The sequence below is a fragment of the Natator depressus genome, chromosome 8 (assembly GCF_965152275.1).
Source record: "Natator depressus isolate rNatDep1 chromosome 8, rNatDep2.hap1, whole genome shotgun sequence".
NCBI lineage: Eukaryota > Metazoa > Chordata > Testudines > Cheloniidae > Natator > Natator depressus.
In genome coordinates this window covers 59,880,111-59,900,218 of record NC_134241.1, presented here as the reverse complement: position 1 = coordinate 59,900,218, position 20,108 = coordinate 59,880,111, and the positions used below count along the sequence as shown (strand labels likewise).

Genomic DNA, 20,108 nt, shown 5'->3' with positions numbered 1-20,108 from the left:
GTAGCAGAACTGATGACCTCAGTATGAAAGGAGCAGGGATGCGGGCCACATAAAGGGTGCACACCATTCGGGTGTGTGGATTAGAAATAGATAGACTGTAGCAGGGGAAAACCTTGTGGATCCTTTGCTACACAAATATTTCACCCCCCTCCACCAAGGATAGGGGTCGTGTAGAGGGTCATGAAGCTTAGTCGAGTGCAGAATGGTTCTGCATCCTCTCTGCAGCTTTTCTGCTACTTAAGCACCTGCCAGCTTCCAGTCTCACTACTTGGGATAGGCTCAGGGTTCAGCCTTTATAACATTGCTCATAATTGTAATGTCACTGCCTTCCCTTCCTGCAGTAGCACGTGACCTCATTTTAGCATTGAAGATCATGTGGGTGAATGTGTGGATGCATTCAGTAAGAGGGAGCTGATAGGAGAATTGTTGCCAGTAATGATAATATCAGAATATGTTATTGTAAGGCAAACAATCATGTATCCTGTTCTGGAAATAATTTGGATAACCTATCACAAGGATTCACATTGTTTTACATATACACTTTGGTGATATTCTGTATTTTGAAACACATATAATGATTTTTGTTTAAACATGTTGCATGACTATTTTGGACTTTACAAAATGAGTGGCACAAAGCAGACTTAACAGGACTGAGGATCTGGATCACTAATTATAGATAAGGTCCTGAGAAAATTGCTGATTTTTATTTTTAAATTCATGGCAGCCTTATCGGTAAATGTTTGTATTTCACAGGGTTTGCAGGGCTGCTGAGTCCCCCTCCCTCCAAACCTTCAATTTTCCCAACAGCAGGAAGGCCACAGCTGCCCTTGGGCAGTTAGGAGTCTGGTCCCATCCTGGAGCGTGGTGGTGGGGAAGTGGTGGCCAGTCCTGTCCCAGGAGGGAAGGAAGGAGGGTGGGCTGGGGTTTGAGACACTAATGGCTAGGATGACAAACACCACCGGGATGAGCAGCGAGAGGCAACTCAGTGTGCAGATGAACCATGTGGTTCTGACTGGTCTGGCCTGGGACAGGAATTTGGGTCTGACACACTCCATGCTTAGCTCCAGCCCAAGCCACCATTGCTGCTTCCCGTCCAGCTGGTGGGAAGAGAGGACGATGATGACAACCTGGTGATTCGGAAACCTGGCTTGCCCTGCCTCACAGCAGCCCCCACAGGCCCACCAGCTATCAAGGAGTTGAGACCAGTATCCATACCCCAGTAGGGCAGGGCCCCCTCACACACCTGCTCCTGTTTCAAACAGCAGCAAGTCTGGCTACTGTGCTGGTTACAGCACGGGGGTGGATCCTGGTCTCAGCTCCTTGCCAGCCAGCGCTCTGGTGTCTGCCCCCGGGCCTGTGGGGGCTACTGTGGGGTGGGCTGGGGTTCCTAGTCACTACATTGTCAGCACCACCCCCTTCTTCCTGCCAGCTGGACAGAAAGCAGCAGTGGGGGCCTGGACTGGAGCTGAGCATGGAGCACACCAGGATAGGATTGGCTGTGCACACCCCACTCCCGGGATACATCCGGCCTATCCCCTGCCCATCTTCCTTCTGGAACTACTCTGCTAACTACCCCATGAGCCCCTGTGGCCTCATCAGGGAGCTGGAAACAGGGATGGGTGCTTACGCTTTGGAAAAATTGCAGTATTGAGCTAATTTTACAATTTCTGTGCAGTCCATAAAATCGTGATTTATACAGGCTCTTAATTATATATAATATGTTGGATGTTTTCATACAGTTCTATCTGTACCTCTTCCCCAGCCAATTTCTATCCAGGTTGCTCCCAGTGTTGTGCAAGTAGTCCTCTTCAGGTTTGGGTGCTACCTCATACAGAACGTTGGTGAATTGAGAGGGCTCAACGAACTTAAACATTTTACTAGATTTTTAAACTTTTTGGAGTAAAATCATAAATTAGAGCTATCCATGAAACATTTTTCAATCCTGCAAAAAATTTTGAGATTTGAAAATATTTTCCTGTCTCCAATTGAGATAAAAAGTCAAAATATTGAAAATTTTCCTGATCCAAATATTTCCCCCAAATTTCGGTTAGGGTCAGTCAAAACTGACCAGAAATATTTGGTTTGTTTTGATTTCAACCATTTTTCTATTTGTGTCCTACTAAGCTTAAAATTCAAAATGAAAAGTCATTTCAAACTAACAATTTTGTACCTTTTTAAAAAAAAATTGAGTTGAGAAACTTTCCCATGGAAAGTTTCAGTTTTGATGAATCAGCATTTTTGCTGCAAAACATTTCATCGAAAAATTCCCAGCCAACTCTGTTAGTAGTAATATTGTTGTACATTTTAGTATATTGCATTTTGTATTTCAAAAGCAAATGGGAATTCTTATATGTAGTGTGCATAACCACTTTAACAATGTATTATGCTATACTTAGTTGCAATTGAGAAGATTCATAATCCTTGTGTCTTTGATATTTACCTTATTCACAAAAATGAGAGCCATCTTTTCTGGTTTCTATTCTGTTGCTTATTTACCAGTTCCTTATAAACTTCTGACCTTAGAAACCTAGGGAAAGAGTCCTTGGCCATGAGACTATAGATCAGTCTCTGAGCATCATCAAAACATTTCAGGGTTGGTTCTGAGATATTCTGTGAGATGTGGTCTCTGGTAGCGAAGTCAATATTAATCTGTGGAAGTAAGGTGTCATAAAATTAGTTTAAATTTTACTGGAGAATTGAAGTTTGTATTCGTGAGTGATGAAAATACTATTTGAATTTTTTCTCAGAATATGCTCTCTGATGCAAACTAGCATGTAGTTAATGCCTTTATTTTCTAGTCTATTGAATATTAGTTTATTTTGACTCCCTGGGCTTAAAGAGATCATATCACTACAGAAAGAAGTTAAAAATGCTTTTGATTATCTAAGTGTAGATCAAGGCAAGAAATTCTAACTCTTTATAATACCAAAAGTAAAGCATTTGCATTTCCTTTCAGAGACCTACCCTTTGCAAAAAATGTTCTATAACACAACTCAATCAACCGAGATACCTTAATTCTCCAGCCATTTTAGGGCTATTTGAATGTTAACTAAAGGGAGTTCTGTTCTCCCCATGAATCACAGATGTGTAACTTATTAATCATAAAGGAAGTAATAAGTGTCTTTTGAGGTGAAAATAGACTCCCTACTTGTTCTTTAATTGGCTAATTATTAACAATAATAATAAAGCTGTAGTCCATGAGAGCAGGATGAACACACAGGATTGCCTCTGGGAAGGGTGTAATGCGGTGTTCAGCAACATTTACAACTGTGTACCTGGACCAAGATACAAATGGTCTGCTCAGAGTTGTATCGTGTATGAGGGGGTGCTCATTCTGTGTGGGCACGTAGTCCAAGTCACTGTCTAGTCCATAGTTAGTGCACCATTACACCCACAGAAATGTAAAATTAGACCAATAAAATTGATTGATTTTATTATCTGCTGAATGCTTGATAGGCCAAGGACCAAACTGTAGTTGAACTACACACAATAGCTGAATAATTTATCTGCTTCTGAATCTGGATTGATAAACTGTTTTTCTGTTTATGAAAGCATGTATTTTATCACAATTTGGTGCATTCCTTGGATTTATCAGTGTGAAGATTTATTGATACTTTTATCATCAGGCAGGTATTTTTCTCCAAATATTTATGAAACTATTATTTCTAATTTTCCATTACAGGAATAGAACTTTTATTTTTAAAACAGTTAACTGTTGGTGACTTACACTCCTCCAGCACTCAGAATGGGTCACTATCACTTGACAGCTACTGGAGAGAATAGACCAGCAATATTACTTGACCAGAACCCGCATCCCCAAATAATCATCTCTCCTGTCACAGAGATGGGACACAGGGGCTGGGAGTCAGAAGAGTGCCAGGGCCTCTGTCCAGTAGGGGAAGTGCATTGGGCTCTGTGTTCTGGGACTCCTGTCTTGGTGGTATCACCTAGCTAGGGCTGTGCTGAAGTGGCCCTCTGAGTAGCTGGGCCTGTCATGGAGGCCAAAACTCATAAGATGCAGTGGGCAGGGAGTGGGGACGAAGTGTGCCTGGTGTCATGCACTCCTTGTACACAGTACGATACCATCTAACATTCTATTACATCTCCCCTTTAAGTTTTATATTTCTACCATTTTACATAATCATGTTATCTTTAGAGTTCAGTAGATCAGTCTGTTAAGTATCTCTGAATCATACTGGTTTTCTAATTATAAAACTCAAACATATTTCAACATGGTCCCCGGCTGTCCATTAGTTTCAATGACTGGCTATGGTTGGTTTGGAAACTTTGAGTTGTCATCTTCTTGTTCCGTGTCTGCCATCTGTAGAATTTGCTTGCTCTGATTATTTTTTAATGAGGAACAAACTGTAGATGTTGAGAGTTTCTGTTGAACTTTCCACTGTCTGTCTCAATCATATATGATCTAAGTAATTAATTCTTTTTCTTTGTGACAGCTGGAATTGTCTATCCTTTTTCTCCATCCACTTTGACACAAACACGGATGCCAGGTTCTAGATCTGGTAGTTCTGAGAGACATCTGTTATGAAATTTGTTTGGAAGCTCTTTTTTGCCTTTTTATCCGATTTGGCTTCTCTCTTTCTGTCCAGCTACTTTGGAGATAGACTCTCTTCCGAAGTTGGAACAGTAGTTCTGAGTTGTCTTCCCACCAGGAGTTGTGCTGGACTATATCCAATAGCTGCTATTGGTGTTGATCTAGAGCTCAGAAGAGCAAGGAATGGATCTTCCTGTTGCAGGATTTTCTTGGCTGTCTGTATAGCTGTCTCAGCATCTCCATTCACTTGTAGGTTGCTAGTAATACAATCAAAATCATATTTCATTCAGAATTATTTGAATTCTGCTGTATGAATTGCTGTCCGTTGTCCATCACTAGTTGTTCTGGAATACTGAAATGAGCAAAAGTGCACTTCAGTTTCTCAATAACACTGTGATATGTTATGTCTTTTCAATACATTATTTTTATATACTTGGAAAAATAGTCCACTACAACCAGGTAATGATGTCCTCTGAAATCACACAAATCTGCAGTTGGTCTCTTCCCAGGTCTGTCTGGGGTAGAGGAGGGTTTATTAAAGCTTCTTTGTGTTGTTTTGGTGTATTAGTTCTGCAACTTTCACATGCAGACACTTTATTCTTTATGTCTTTGCTGATGCCTGGCCACCACACTGACTGGTTGACCTGTTCATGGCATTTAGTTAATCCTTGATGTTGTTCATGGATGAGGTTTAGGATTTCACTTCTCATTTTGTTTGGAACTACAGTGTAATCGCCTTTAATCATTAGTCCATCTGGCTCGCTTAATTGTCCATGTACTGCAAACTAGGCTCCTGTCACTTCCTTCATGCTGTTTAAGGCCAGCTGGCCCAAGTAGCTAATGTAACTTAGAACTTCTTGAAGCTGCATGTCTGCCAAGATTGTTTTTTTGTACCTGGTGTAGTCTCTTTTCTGATACTGACAGGTTTCAGAGTAACAGCCGTGTTAGTCTGTATTCGCAAAAAGAAAAGGAGTACTTTTGGCACCTTAGAGACTAACCAATTTATTTGAGCATGAGCTTTCGTGAGCTCACGAAAGCTCATGCTCAAATAAATTGGTTAGTCTCCAAGGTGCCACAAGTACTCCTTTTCTTTTTCTGATACTGAGACTCTCTTATCCATAGCATCCATGTGTGCCCTTACATCATCTTCAAGATCACAGGTGATGCTGGGCTTTGGAACTGTGTGTCTGCTACTACCTGATTTTTGCCAGGAACACATGTAGCAACTGGGTTAAATCACATTAACGTTATTGATAGATGCTGGCATCACAGTGGTGCTTGATCCCAGTCTTTTCCATTGATGAGAGTTACAAGTGGCTTATAGTCTGTTATCAGTGTAAAAGAATCCAGTCCACACAGATATTTGTAAATATTCTCACATATCCTAGGGTTGCCAGACACTCCTTTTCAATCTGTGCATATAGTTTTTCTGCTTCTATGAGTATGTGAGAGCAAAATGCAACTGGCTTCCATTCAGATCCATGTTGTTGCAATGATACACCACCTACCCCATAGCTGCTTGCATTTGGACTGACCATTGTGGGTTTGGTCACATCACAGTACTTGAGTACTGGAGCTGTTGAGGTAATTTCTTTTACCTTTCTGAAGGCAATTTCTTGATTTGACCCCCATAGCAAAGATGTGGATTTTAAAGGTTCATTCAGTGGTTTTGTCACTATAGAAAGGTCATGTAGGTATCGACCAAAATAATTTACCATCCTCAGTACATGTCTCAGTTCAGGTACATTTGTTGGTGCATTCAATTCTCAAATAGCTTTTACTTTCTCAGAGCTAGGACTGATTCCATCTTGGTTCATTGTCTGTCCTAAAAACTCAATTTGAGATATTTGGAAAATGATTTTTTCTTTGTTTAGCTTCAGTCCAGACTGACTGATTAGGCTTAGAACTTTACTAAGGGTTTTGTTGTGTTCTTCCATCAAAGGACCCATATATTAAAACATCATCCATGAAAACTACAACTTCATTTGTGTTTCTTAACAGTTCTGCCATCTTTCTTTGGAAAATTTCAGGTGCACTGGTAATCCCAAAAGCTAATCTTCAAAAGAAAAATCTCCCAAAGGGTATGATGAATATAGCCAGTTTAGAACTCTTTGGCTAAAGGAAGTAGCCGGACTCTGTTTGAGGCATCCAGTTTGGAAAATACTGTGGCTCCTTTGCTTTGGGGAGGAAGTCATCCATTGTGGGAGGATCTGTTTTTCTCTCACAGCTGTTTAATTAAATCTTTAAGATCCATACAGATTTGTAGTTTTCCATTTTTCTTTATAAACAGGATTACTGGAGCACATGGTGTTCGTTCAGATTTTCTCAATAATGCCTATCTGCTCCATTCTCTTTAATCTAGTTTCTACTTTATGAAACAAGGGGATATGAATCCTGCAAGGTCTATGTACATTATATGTTTCAGCATTGTCTTTTAAGGTTATTTGTACTGGATCTCCTTTTAAAAGCCCAATAGCTCCAAATATTTTGAGTTCTCACACCTTTCTCACTAGGCCTGCCATGATGTGTCTGGGAAGATTGTTGGTCTTTGATCCTTTGATCATGTACATTCTGAATGCAAAACTTTTGTCTTCGTAAATTGTTTCTGTGGTGAACTGGCACATACAGTTCAGATTACCTCCGGAGCTAGTCAAGGAGATAGGTAATTTCAGCTCTGGGAGAGATTATAGGTGATTGTAAGTCCCTTTTGAGAGGATGGTTACATCTAATACTTAGTCATTTAAAAGTTAATAACCTTCCCATGAATATTCAGTTTCACTTTCCAGGCAGGCTATGTGTCACCACATGTGATAGATCCTAGAAACAATGGCTCTTGATTGTCTGAAATATTAGTCAACTCCCTGACTGCCTTGGTATGGCAAACAGCTGCAAAATGTCCATATTTTGTGCATTTATTACATATTTCATGTTTAGCATGACATGCATCTTAAGCTATGAATTTTTCCAAATCCTCTGCATTTAGTCTGAAATTCTTGGTAGCCTGGGACTCCCTCATAGCCTCAGACCTTCTATATTAATGATTTTTAGCTCTCATGGTGTGTCTGTTTATAGCTTCTAAGCTAGTTTCAGGTTTTTCAAGTTGCTCCTGCCTCTTCTTCTGCTGTTTGACTAGTTCAGACTGTTTTGCTAAGGGGGTAGCAGTTTGTAGATTTAAATCTGTCTTTAATTGTAGTTCCTGTGAAATGGTTTTATCTCTAGGTTCAATGATTAGTCTGTCTCTGATGTTTTCATGTTTTGCAGTCCCAAAATCAGAGTTTCCAGCCAATGTATGCAGAACTCTTATAAAAGAGTCAACATTTTCTCCTCGTTCTTGAATTCTCTGGTGAAAACATGCTCTTTCATAAGCCACATTTCTCTGAGGTGTAAAGTATGAAATCAAACACATACAGAACCCTTTCATAATAATCTTTGTGACAATCTTCAGTAAAGGCAAAAGATTTAAAGATATGCTTTGCCTGCTTCCCCATAGCATAAATTAAAGAAGATACCTGAATATCTCCAGTTTCCGGTGGAGTTTTGTAGCAGTTCAAAATATTGCAAAGTACTGCTTCCAGTCTGTCCATTCTAAAGTTCCTTGAAAATGGAATTTCTCAGGGGCACTGAGAAGTGGCTTGTTGATTAGATTGATCCCGCAATATTTGTTGCTTTGTTCTTTCTGTTTGCAACCTTGTTGCTAATTTTTTTCTATTTGTACTCTCCTCTGGCACCAGTTAGACTACCTTTACTTCTGACACAATGTCATGTGCTTCTTGTACTGAGTAGGCTGCAGGGCTGCTACTAGAATGTCAGACTCTTGCACCAGATATGGACTGGGTACAGAGTTTCCTTCTTAGAGAGCCACACCAGAGATGTGTTCACTAAAAGATACTCTGTTGCACTGCTAGGAAGGATGGCTGTTGTGAGCTTAATGAAAGTATGTTACACATGACACCTCCTAGTGAACAATATAATACAGTTTAGCATTCTGTTACATCTGGCACTCAAGGGGGGCAGCAAGCAGGGGCTGCTCAGTGAGGGTAGGTGCCCTGTATTCATGGGAGGCAGCAGGCAGGTGGTAGGGGAATGTCTGGAGGGGAACAGTGTGTGAGGTTCTCAGGAGAGGCAGTTGGCAGGGACTGTGGGGTGCCCGGAGGAGGAAGGGAGCGTAAGGTGGTGGGGTGCCTGGGGATAATGGGTGAGAGGAGAGAAGTGCTTCAAAGGGGAGGAGGGTATCTGGTACTCACAAGGGGCAGCAACCAGAGGAGAGAGGGTGTTGAAGGGGTGCTCAGTACTCACAGGGGGCATCAAGGAAGAGGTGCCTGTTACTCACCACAGTTCAGCAGTTAAGGAAGCCTTCTGTTCCTTGTGGACCTGTTGCTGCAAAGGTCAGGTCAGGTGGTCTCTGCTGCCAGGACCCAGCTCTCTGCTCATTTTGCTTACTAATTTCAGAGCAGCGCAACTAACCAGAATATCCGTCTCTGCAGCGGCACACCGTGCCATCTGGCAGGGACTCTGCATGGAGGGACCAAGCCACCATCTCTCCTTCCTGATTGAGGAGTTGGGTCCAGGGACTTCTGGCATGTCCAAAATTTGGGTGAAAATTAGTAAAAGTCAAATAATTTTTTTTAAACCCAGGAATTTTTTGGGAAAAATGGGTAAAAACTGAAAATGAAGGACCCTAGATATAATGTAGTCTTAAAGGACATTTTAATGTTTTGTTTTGCTTTTAAAAAAAATAAAGTCTGAGTGTTACTTTATCTCATGCAGAAGAAAGGACAGTCATAAAATTATTTTTAAAAAGGGGGATTCATGATCAGATAAGTACTAAATTAGAGTCCCTGTCATTTAGTTACTCCTACTTGGCGCTACCAGCATTTAATTATAATAATATTCTTTTTGCTATCATCTGCAGTTTCAGCTAGATAATTTCACTCATGGTTTTCATGCTCCAAATTCAGAGGTATTGAGTCCCTGCAACTCTCATTGACGTCAGCAAGACAAAAATTATAGGATTTGGCCTATCATTTTTGTAATTTTGTTTGTAATAATAATAATATAAAAGAGCTTTGATCAGTCATAAGACATCAGGACATTCAAAACACTGTCACTATCAAAAGCAGAAGGATCAGTGCAAAGGCCACGGAGGGAGCACACATCATAAGGTAATTAATTCACATATTTCTTCATTCACACAAAACATTTTCTTTCGTGATCAAATTGAACATTGTGGAAGGAGTATTTCAAAGGGAATGTTTCAATATTCATAACATCAAAAATCTCTGTTAAAGGAAATGAACAAATAGTAGCCAGTAGCACACTTTAATTTACTTTGTGGAAGGAATGTAGTTTATCGTACCATAAAGAAGCATATTGTCAATGAAAAGCCAAGAAAAGTAAATGCATAGCCACTATTGCCAACCCCAACCTTTCAAAAATCATGAGGTTGGCTAAATAATCATGAGATGCTAATGTAAACTAATACATTTGTGAGGGTTTTTATGTGCCTTATGGGTTTTTGAAGCTTTAGGGGGATGCCACCTGCCCCCAAAGCGTGTGAGAGCTTTTAAGGGTCAAAATTCAGCCTCAGATACACATGCAAAAATGTGTCCTTCCCCTGATTACTCAGAGAGGGCTCTTCTTGCCCTCCTCCACCCCTAACGTGAGGGAGCTGCCATCTAATCTCTCTCCTACCCCCATCACTATCACTCCACCTTCTTCAGCCTCCCTTTACCCTTCATTAGAATTGCAGAGGAAGTCTGCTTCTCCCCCACCCCACCTGCCAGTGTCCTGCTCCTCCCACATTCTGCACATGAACCTTTTTATAGAGTCTCTGATGCTCCTCACAGTCCATTTCCTAACTCTCTTGTCTAGAGTGGGAGCCATTTTGCCTGTGGGAGGTGGCAGCCACATTTATTACAGGCAGCCTCACTTCAGCAAGCAGATAGACTGTAGGGAAATTGCCATCATGCTCTTTTCAACCCCCTTGAGAGTAATGGGACAGTTATTCTGAGTAAGGGAAAAATCACGAGTTAACATGATGAAAGGCTACCCTCATATGAGAGGTAAAAAAAGCCCCAAAATTGCTAGAGTCATGATAAAATTGAGTTTGCAATAATGCATACTTCTCCATGCATCAAAATGAGAGTGCATGCATTAAGAGGTAGCACTGAACCCAAATCCTGTGTAATGTTTACCTGAAGTGTATATTCAGACACTAGATGTCTCTGTGTGCTTTTAAGAGTTATAAGAAGGGTGTATTCTCTCGTAAATGAGAAAAGCAAAGCTGAAACTCAAGCTGTTTGGAAGCCTGTTTGGTTGTCTGTAGTTGTAGTTACTTGTCTTTCATAAATGCGTCCTGTTGTAGACACACTGTGATCTTGAATATCATGACATTCTGGATCTGAGCTTTGCAGCTTGAGGACTATCCCTGGAAACTATCTGAGGAAAGTAAAAATGACTGTTTTACCTCCCTTGGAGCATCAGCCTGGATAAATTCTGAATACATCTTTTGGGCTTTTGAGGCAATTTTAGCAGAAGACTTAGTTTTCTTGAAGTCCTCACAGGCCATCCAGAAGTCAATGTTCTCCTCACTGAACTCAGACTTCAGGAATGTTCTAAAGGCAGCCAAGCCATCTGCAGAAATAGAAAAATAAATTAGAAGACCTATATAACCTATGTAGCAGTCCAGAGGGTAAATCATGTTAGGGTCCAAAAATTGAATCCTTCTGTCCTTATTCAGTCTACAAACCCCTGGGACAAATTCAGCCTTTTGTTAGACTCAAACAAAACCGCTTTCATTTCAATGTAATTGTACGAGTATAACAGAAGGCTGATTTTGGAACTTTGAATTTAATGGGAATCTTGTCTGAGAAAGGACCACAGGATTTAGCTATGTCAGCATAACCAAATGTTAACATTTGGGGATTGATCACTCAGACAAACTCCCATTGAAGAAAGATAGTTGGTTTCTGTTTGCTTCCCCCCCCCCAACCCTTCAAAATTCAAAGTAATCAATGAGAGTTTTTTCAACTCAGAACTGCAGAATTTGACATGTGAAAAGTAATTTTAATGGGAAGATATTTACTTGTATTAGAAAGATTGACTAATTCATGAAAAATCTTAACTTTCCACTATTTACAGTATTACCTGTAGTTCATATGAAAATTATACACCATCAGAAAAGGTTTTGAGATTTAAGCACTATACTGGGAACTGGGAGATGCCCATTCAGTTCCTGGCTCCGCCACAGAATTCCAGCGTGTCCTTGTGAACTCGCTTAATCTCTCTTTGCCTCAGTTCCCCATTAGTAGACCGGGGATATCCAGGAAATCCAGTTAATCTTCTCTATTTAGATGATGATAACACCAGGGTTTGGAGTCTCTCTTTCTGTGTGTTTCTCTAGTGCCAACTGTAGTGGAGTTTTAATCTTGGTTGGGGCCTGTAGGTACTACAAGGTAATACAGATAAGAAGTAATAATCCTGTATTCCATATCTTGTCATTTGAAAAGAATTTTCTCCCATTCAGGAAATCCATTTCAGACTGATCCTGAGATAGTCTGTGGAAACTGAAAACTTATTTGGGGAGAGTGAAACTGTAATTTTATTTAAAGTCCATGTAAATGAAAAGGGAATATTTAAGAATGCAATTTAAATTCAAGTTTTAAGACTTTATGCCTTTCAATTGAAAACTCCATCTGGCAACTGTACTTTAAACGCAGAGAATTTCATTATGTTCTTGAAAGCTGTACAGGATTTGTTTTGAAATTGACACCGAGATGGGAATGATGATGGGAATTTTGTCTATCAGTAGTTTCTTTGTTACAGAACTCTAGACTGATCCTGCTCCCACTGAGGTCAATGTGACTTTTACAATTAACTTCAGTGAGAGCAAAATAAAACCTTCTGCTAGGTCACAACTAGTGGAAGAGCCAAGATGGTACAAAAAGGGCAGCTCTTTGGGGCAAGCGCTGTCTTTTATTCTGTATAGATAGCACATAGCACCTCTCGTTATCTGGACTAAATCAGGTCCTGGGCCAAGGGAGAGGATGGCCAGAAACAATGACTGATAAGTTAGGAGTGGTGTATGATCTGAATTGCAGAGACGAATTGGAAAGCTGCTGCTTGACACAGCATGTACCACTTGAGACAGGCATTCATTAAATCCTGAGGAACTAAGGCCAAAAAACACAAACAAACAAAAAAAAACTCTTCCACCTGCCATACAAAGAAGCCACCAAACAAAGGAGCCCCATGAAAAACCACACAACCCAGGAACAACATAGGCCAATGTAAGGGTGAAATGTTGCAGGAGTGACAGCACAACCCCTATAGTTAACTGTTTCCAGCCTATCCTCTTGCTTTCAGTCACTGATAACTTCCCTAAATTTTCACCTTTTGGCTAAATGTTTTGTTTTTGTTCTATCTCTGCATGAAGATGAACTGGGGAGTAGGGGGTGGGCAGGATGGTTGGAAGGGAGGTTTGAGTAAAATCAGTTCAACTGCAATGGAGGATGGGCAAGGAGAGTGGAAAACTTCCCCAAGTAAGAGCTGGCCAAATTCTGCCCTCCATTCTGCCCGTACAACACCATTGAAATAATCTTAATAGGTCCAGATTCTTCAGTGAGGTTCTAATTTGTGTATTTTTTTAAAATGTAGCTAGTAATTTTTAAAACTAACCGTAGGTGTCATATTTAGATCAAACTACCATTTAATTATAACATCTCTGGGCTGGAATCTGCTCCCACTGAAGTTGGTGCCAAAGCTCTCCATGACCTCCGGTAAACAGTCAGTAGATATGTTTTTACAGTACCTCTTACCTTTATTTGCCAGTAGTGTATCCACAGTCTCAGACCATGCCATTGTTTCCTTAGGGGTTGACCTGTGGAAACAACATCTACCCTTGAAAATAGCATTGTGATCTTTTGCCTATGCAGTCTATGTTAGTTTTTCTGTTGCTTGGAACATGTCATCATCACCTCATTAACGAAGCAAGATGAGTAACTTACAACATTGCACCATATATCAAACAGTAAAAGGTTAAAAGAAAGCCTGACTTTTTTTAGCGTACAGATAACCATAGAGTACTGCAAAGTAGAATGTAATTTGACACTGGCAACTTGATTATTAATCTAGGAGACAGTAGTAATAATGTTTGCAATTGGCTGAACTATAATAAAGGTGCAGGAGAGATATTAGTCACTGTTCTGTAGTGGAGTGCTGGATTTCTTCTCAACTTTGAATGGATTAACCATTAATTTATATGACACTTTTTGCTTGCAATAACTAAAATTATCTAAAAGGTTATCACACTAGCAATGGTGTGATAAATGGGCTATTTCTCAGTTTCCTACTAGTATAAATATCTGGATCCGTTCATAGTTTTGCTTCCTAACAAGGTTTTGATTAAGTATTTGTTAAAGCTGTAATAATCTGTCTTTTTTGTTTCCCATGGGCGTTGGAGGCTCCCCCTCTCCCATTTCTAAGAAAGCACAAGAATACAATTACTCAATAAAATTTCAATTCTGGGCTGATGTATCTAAATCTAGGAACCTGTCAGGACAGAATAAGATCTTTTCCAAACTAGTTAATAATTTTAAGTGCTCCTTCCTTCCTTCCGGACTTGGTGCATGTGGAATATGGTCTAAAACAGACTTGCTGAACACCTGAACTGTTATCCATTGTCCTGCCAATGAATAAAACCCATTATTATGTAAGTCTTACACCCTAGGGGGTATCTGATGCAGAGCGGTCAAGTGGTTGTTTGTTTATATGTTCTATTTATTAGGCTGGCTCCATTTTTTTTAAATGTTCAGTTTCTGAGGATTTTACTGGACAGCAATATTTATAGCACAATCTGTCTAGTTAGATAATTTTAAGCCACCTATCACTATATTTTAGGATTTCATCAAGATGTGCTTTACATATTGATATACAGAGTGGAATGACTGTGCCACTCACATGTATGGCCAAGTCTACACTGAGGCCATGTCTACACTAGAAAAAAAGGTTTCTTGTTAACTAAAATGTTATAATCTTAGCATAGACAAGGCAAATTGTATATTTAACACTTTAGGGTTTTCTTCAATCAGCTAAAATGTTAAAACTACAATTTGCCTTGTCTAAAATAGCATTTTCCCCCCTCGTGAAGACCACGTTATGTGCAGTGAAGATGAGGATATGTGTAAATTAGACCTGATCTACACTGAAAATTTACATCGACATAGCTACATCTCTCAGAGGTGTGAAAATATACACATCTGAGAGACATAGCTATGCTGACCCGATCCCCTGGGTAGGCAGCACTAGGTAAACAGAAGAATTCTTCCATCAACCTAGCTATTGCCTCTCGGAGAAGTGGATTAACTATAGCAATGGGAGAACCCCTCCTGTCACTGTAGTGAGTGTCTACAGTGAAGCCCTACAGCAGTGCCTCTGTAGCATTTTAAGTGTAGACATAGCCTCAGAGTATTTTTCTATTAGTTAACTGATTGCAAATGGCAAATGTTTGTGACCTGTCCAAGGGATCAGCCTAGGTAAATGACAACAAACAAAGAGTTGGGGAGTGTCAGTAAGGGCCTTTTCAAGTGTGAATTATTCTGAGTTAATAAATTCAAGGTAAAAATCTTGGTGAACTCAAGAAGTAGACGACTCCTAAGATAAAGAGAAACCACCAGCACACAGAATCACATTGGCATGAGGGGGAGTTTGGTTACATACACCAGAGAAAACTCTTACTAAAATTTCCATGACATTTGTAAAGGCTCAATTTTTAATGATCGTGAGAGAGGATCTAGGCCTCATACCCTAATTCATAGTTCATAACCAAAAATTAGTGGGAGAGGTGTGTTGTACTGAGCAAAATGCCCATCTGCCTATTTGAAAGGACAATGCAGAAACTGTCTGGGGCAGACGTGCAATCTGGTGTCTGAAGTATGTAAGCTAGTTTCTTAAGCCTTTCAAAAGCAATTATTTGGCATTGTTAAAGGGTTTTGGTATCGTCAGAGGCTTCTAGAGAAAGCAGAGAGTCCAAACTCTCTTGTTTGTGTAGGTTACTGGTTTGCAAAGCCGAGGTAGCTGCTCTGGATCAAGGTGGGCTTGTTGGACCTACAAGCTGACCAAGATGTGGGGTTTAATAAACTGGCTGAGTGAGGTGGGGAGTCACTCACCTCCCTCTGGGCACAACAGCAGGATCTCACTGACAAAGAGATGTCAGAGCAGGAACTTGCTCTTTAGTCATATAAAATATTTCTTTTACCTCTGTAGCTAAGCTGAGATGGCCATATTTGGTTTAGCTTATCAGAAGGGTAAATCAAGATATGTTAAGCAAACAGCTTGTTTTAATTCCATTTTATCTCCTTTTTTGTAAAAATTATTTACAAATTTAGTTAATATTATTGGTCTTTGGGTAACTTCACTCTCATGTCCACAGGAGAAAAGAAAACCTCCTCACCTCTAAGAAAAGGTGCTGAAGGGTGATGAGTTTCTTGAACATATACCCTTCTCTGGCTCAGTCTGGACAGAGGTGTTTTATCCCACTGATTTGTGTTGATACTAGGCTACCGCTGGCAAACACTAGGGGTATATCTTCAATGCACAGTTAACCTGCATGGTTTCAAAGTTGCTAACTCTCTGAAAACCCCCATCTGATTCACTGCATGTCCCATTTGCCCACCTCCTTTGGCTGAGCAACCAGTCAGAGCTGCTATAGGAAGACCTCCTTTCTTTCCCCCCCCTCCCCTGGGCAACCCAAAGCCATTCTCACGGGGGGGGGGGGTGAAGCAGGGAGCTAAAGAACCCAGTAGCTCTGGGTAGCTCTGCTATCTAATCCCCACTCCCTCCTGGGACCAACAAGGATGGCACAGCACCTCTGCTCCTCCCCCAACCCTGGGAAGGTTATACCTCCCAACTCTTCAAGTGGCTAAAGTGGGGATGGCTCCTGCCCCCAGGATGGAGGGAGGCCTGGGGAAGGAATTGCAGAGTGAGTCCACCCCACACTCATCCCGTGTTGACACCTGGAATGGGTGGAAGGGACCCTGCTGCAGCTCCCTCAAGCCTGGGTGTGTGTGTGTGTGAGAAACCCCGGGAGGAGTGGGGGTAAATTGATGGGGGGAGGGGACTGGGGGGAGGATTGTCTTGGAGGTTGGGGGCAGAAGTAATTGCTGTGCAGGGGATGGGCAGATGTGGCAAGCTCATGCAGCAGGGGCCAAATTCACTGTACCCGGTATAGCTGGGATAATGGGGAATACTATCTGTCACACATACACAGGGTATGGGCTGGGAGGAGGGGAGGTGTGTTAAAAATATTTTAAAAATCTAAACCACAATATAATCTTGAGAAAAAAATCTCAAGATTTTTTTGGGCAACTGACTCAGGATTTTTGATCTCTTGAAGTTGGTAATACCGAGATTAGCACCCAGTTCTGAGCACCCAGGTTAGTGTAGGCTGGGTGTGAGCACCTCTATAGCAAACTCTCAGCATTACTATATCCTCACTGTTTCTGCACTTGCCTGTGTGTGTCAGGGGACATATCTCACAGTTCTTTGTGCTGTGATACTCTCATATTCTTTCCCAGTTAGTTATATCAGTTGTGGGAGACACAAAATGTCCTTCCAGAGAACTGTGGGAAGGGGATTGTATGACTATCAGCACTTGAGTGATTTAGCCTATGTCCTTACTGCAAAGTGGGCAGTTTCCAGCCTGAGGTATAGCCGGGGCTCAGGTTCTAGGTAAGCTAGCCTGGGCTTAAGCACCTCCAAACCCTGGTCAGAGGTTCTTCTGTGTGGATGGTAAGGAAGTTTGGGCTAAACCTGGTAGGAACCTGGGTTAACTATGCAGTGAAGACTTACCCTAGGTGGGAAATCAAAAGACCAAGGAGGAGATGTGAGTTGGAGGAGATTATTGGTAACAATGTCTTCATCCAAAAGACTCCCACAGAGTAAATTGGGTAAGGAAATCACTCATTTTATTCAGAACAATGAAGGGTCTAAATTTACCCTGCTAGGTTCCAAATATGCAAGTCCAGTTATTTCCTACCTCAGGCTTAGACAGGAAGCTATGGCCCCTAATGAGGACAGGTGCTCAGTCCAGCTAAAATTAGACTTGGTGATTGTTGTCTCACCAAAGCACTGCCGGCCTCCTGTGTCTATCAGATATGGAGGCTATTCATAATTCTTAATAGGGAGGAATCTCTTTCCTCTGCAGCTGCATAACACCCAATCAAGAATTCTATGCTGCTTCTTTCTGAGGAGTAGAAATGCGAGGGCAGATTCTTTCAGGGTTGATTGGACATTTTATAGTAACCTTTAATGTGAAGTTTATGATGCTCTTGTCTGACTGACAAATCTGTTCTGAAATCATCTAAGGAACATTCTTTATGCCAGTCGTTGATCCTAGCAGGGACTTATGCTCCTATCATGATGCTCCTATATATATCCTATATATACTATAGATATTGACTTCAAAAGATGTGTTTCCAGAGACTAAACAGCTGGTAATGGCTAAAACTGGTCAAACTCTTCATTCTGAATAATATATTGAGGGGCTTTTTAAAATTTTTTGACTCAGTCATGATTGCTATAAATATATTTGATATTCTTAAATATTCCCTGAGATCTAGGTTCTCACAGCTAGTACTGAGCTGCACAGGGGAGTTTGTGAGTTCTAATCCACACAGAATTATGAAAGTATATTACAGACAATAATAGTATTCATTAATTGCATACTTATCAAGATGCAACATGGGAGCATTAATATGTTATAATGTAAGTGCCATTGTTTTCAGAGGAGTTTCTATAAGGTTAGTGCATTGATACTATAAAATCGCAAGCATTATATTGAAGTAGCTGTCAATTTACTTGCATCATAACTGTGCAAAATAATACACACAATTAATAAAATTGCATATGTATAAATGGAATCTAAATATAGTCAATATATATTAAAACGCAAATCAAAACCATAAAATATATTATATGAAATTGTGACATTGTCAATTGTCTGACAATCTGTGAGCCTGTCACCTCTCTGCTCCTGCTCACCAACTCTCTCCCTTTGGCGGAGTTATGCCAGCAGAGAAATTGGATCAGTAAATGTAACAACTTTAATCAAATATATAACAAATACCTGGGAAGTTCAGTGAATATATAACTGCTTTCAAATCTCATGGGGAAGCAGAATGACAGACCGGGGAAAATCAGAAAGAATGGCCCTAATCCTGCATACTTTCCTCCTGAGAGTAGTGCTGTTTGCTTCACTCAGAGTGATCTTACTGACTTCAGTTGGATTACTCTCATGAGTATCGTGAGCAGAATTTGCCCCAAGGACCAAAATCAGCATATTAATTATAAATGAGGAAGGAAATAAAAACTGTCCAGGCTAATCAGATGTCAGCTGTCCCATTCCATACATCTTCTCAGATAAAAATAGCCATAAACAACAACTCACTTCACTGGCATTTTTCATTCCACTGTCTGACTGTCACAGGTAATGCAGATTTTTTCTTTCTGACTGATCTTCAAGCTGAAGGTAATGTGACAGCAGGCACATTACAATTAGTATGCAAATAACCAAACAGCGGGTTGCAAATTGACATTCTGTTTTTACCACTTTCTTTCAAATTATTTCTGTTTCACAATCATGGCTTGTTTTTGATCATGGCCAGCCTAATTTAATCCCCCCAGTGCAAGAAATAGCTATTTAATTAAACATGGTTTAGATGGAAACATCTCTCAAACTTTCTTTATACTCTGAGCAACATCTTCACAGAGACATCATCTTGTGGGGGTCACTTCCTGGTCTTGAGCCCATGTTGTTATCAGCCTACCGATCATGGAGAGAAAGGTGGCAAGTTGTGCCTGTTCCTCTTGCTCCTCTTTCCTTTTCCTACTTCCTTCCTACCTAATTCTAACCCCAATAAACAAAACAAAAACAAAAAACAAACCCTATACTGCATGCAACTAACAAAGCTGTGCCAATTTTTTTCCAAATTCATGATAAGCCCTCCAAGACAGGATTGTTCCTTTTGTGGGTTTGTACAGCATCCTGAACAATGAGGCCCTGGGCCTTTGCGTACTATAATAATATAAGTATTTAGTCCTACTTCTACTACTAGTAATGTGATCATGCAACATCCCAGTGGCAGCTACAGCAATGCTTTCAGAATACATCTCTTTTCGACATAAACTCTTAATGTATTTTCAGTGGTGCTATAAGGGTATTTTCTTTCTGGGAAAACTAATTGCACTGTCTCCTTCTGCTTTTCGTGTTCTCTCTCCTTTCCCTTTGTTCTTTATCCCCGAGCTTCCCTGCATGTGCTTCATACTGCCTGATTCTCCTCCTTCTCCTGTACGTTTCTCTGTCCTCCTGCCGGTCTCTCTGTCCCCTACTCCTCTGAACATGTTGGTCTGCAGACTGGTTTCCTTCTCCTCTCATCTCCTCTCCTCATCTCTCCTGCTGTGTCGTCCCCTACTCATTCTGCCCAGCTGAATGCTCAGCGATAGTTTTTCTTGGGCATATGAGCTGTATGAATGAATTAATATTGTTTTGAGCAATTTTTAA

The 20,108-nt window shown here is 40.7% G+C and overlaps 1 protein-coding gene across 1 annotated transcript; it reads right to left on the bottom strand.

Annotated features, from left to right (window-relative positions):
• Window positions 1-2,445: 2,445 nt before the first annotated feature.
• Window positions 2,446-19,006, bottom strand: RGS21 (regulator of G protein signaling 21). The gene is made up of 4 exons (XM_074962196.1): window positions 18,996-19,006; window positions 13,369-13,445; window positions 11,019-11,185; window positions 2,446-2,649 (listed from the first exon to the last, which is right to left on the bottom strand). The coding sequence occupies exons 1-4, from the start codon at window positions 19,004-19,006 to the stop codon at window positions 2,446-2,448; spliced, it is 459 nt and encodes a 152-aa protein (XP_074818297.1).
• Between the last annotated feature and the right edge of the window lie 1,102 nt (window positions 19,007-20,108).

Bases quoted from the DNA above. Each gene is read 5' to 3' on its own strand.
- RGS21 (XM_074962196.1), bottom strand. The intron at 11,186-13,368 runs GTAAGAGGTACT...CTATTTCTGCAG, and splicing joins TACACTACTGGCAAATAAAG to ATGGCTTGGCTGCCTTTAGA. The intron at 2,650-11,018 runs GTAAAACAGTCA...TTACTTCCACAG, and splicing joins AGGCTGATGCTCCAAGGGAG to ATTAATATTGACTTCGCTAC.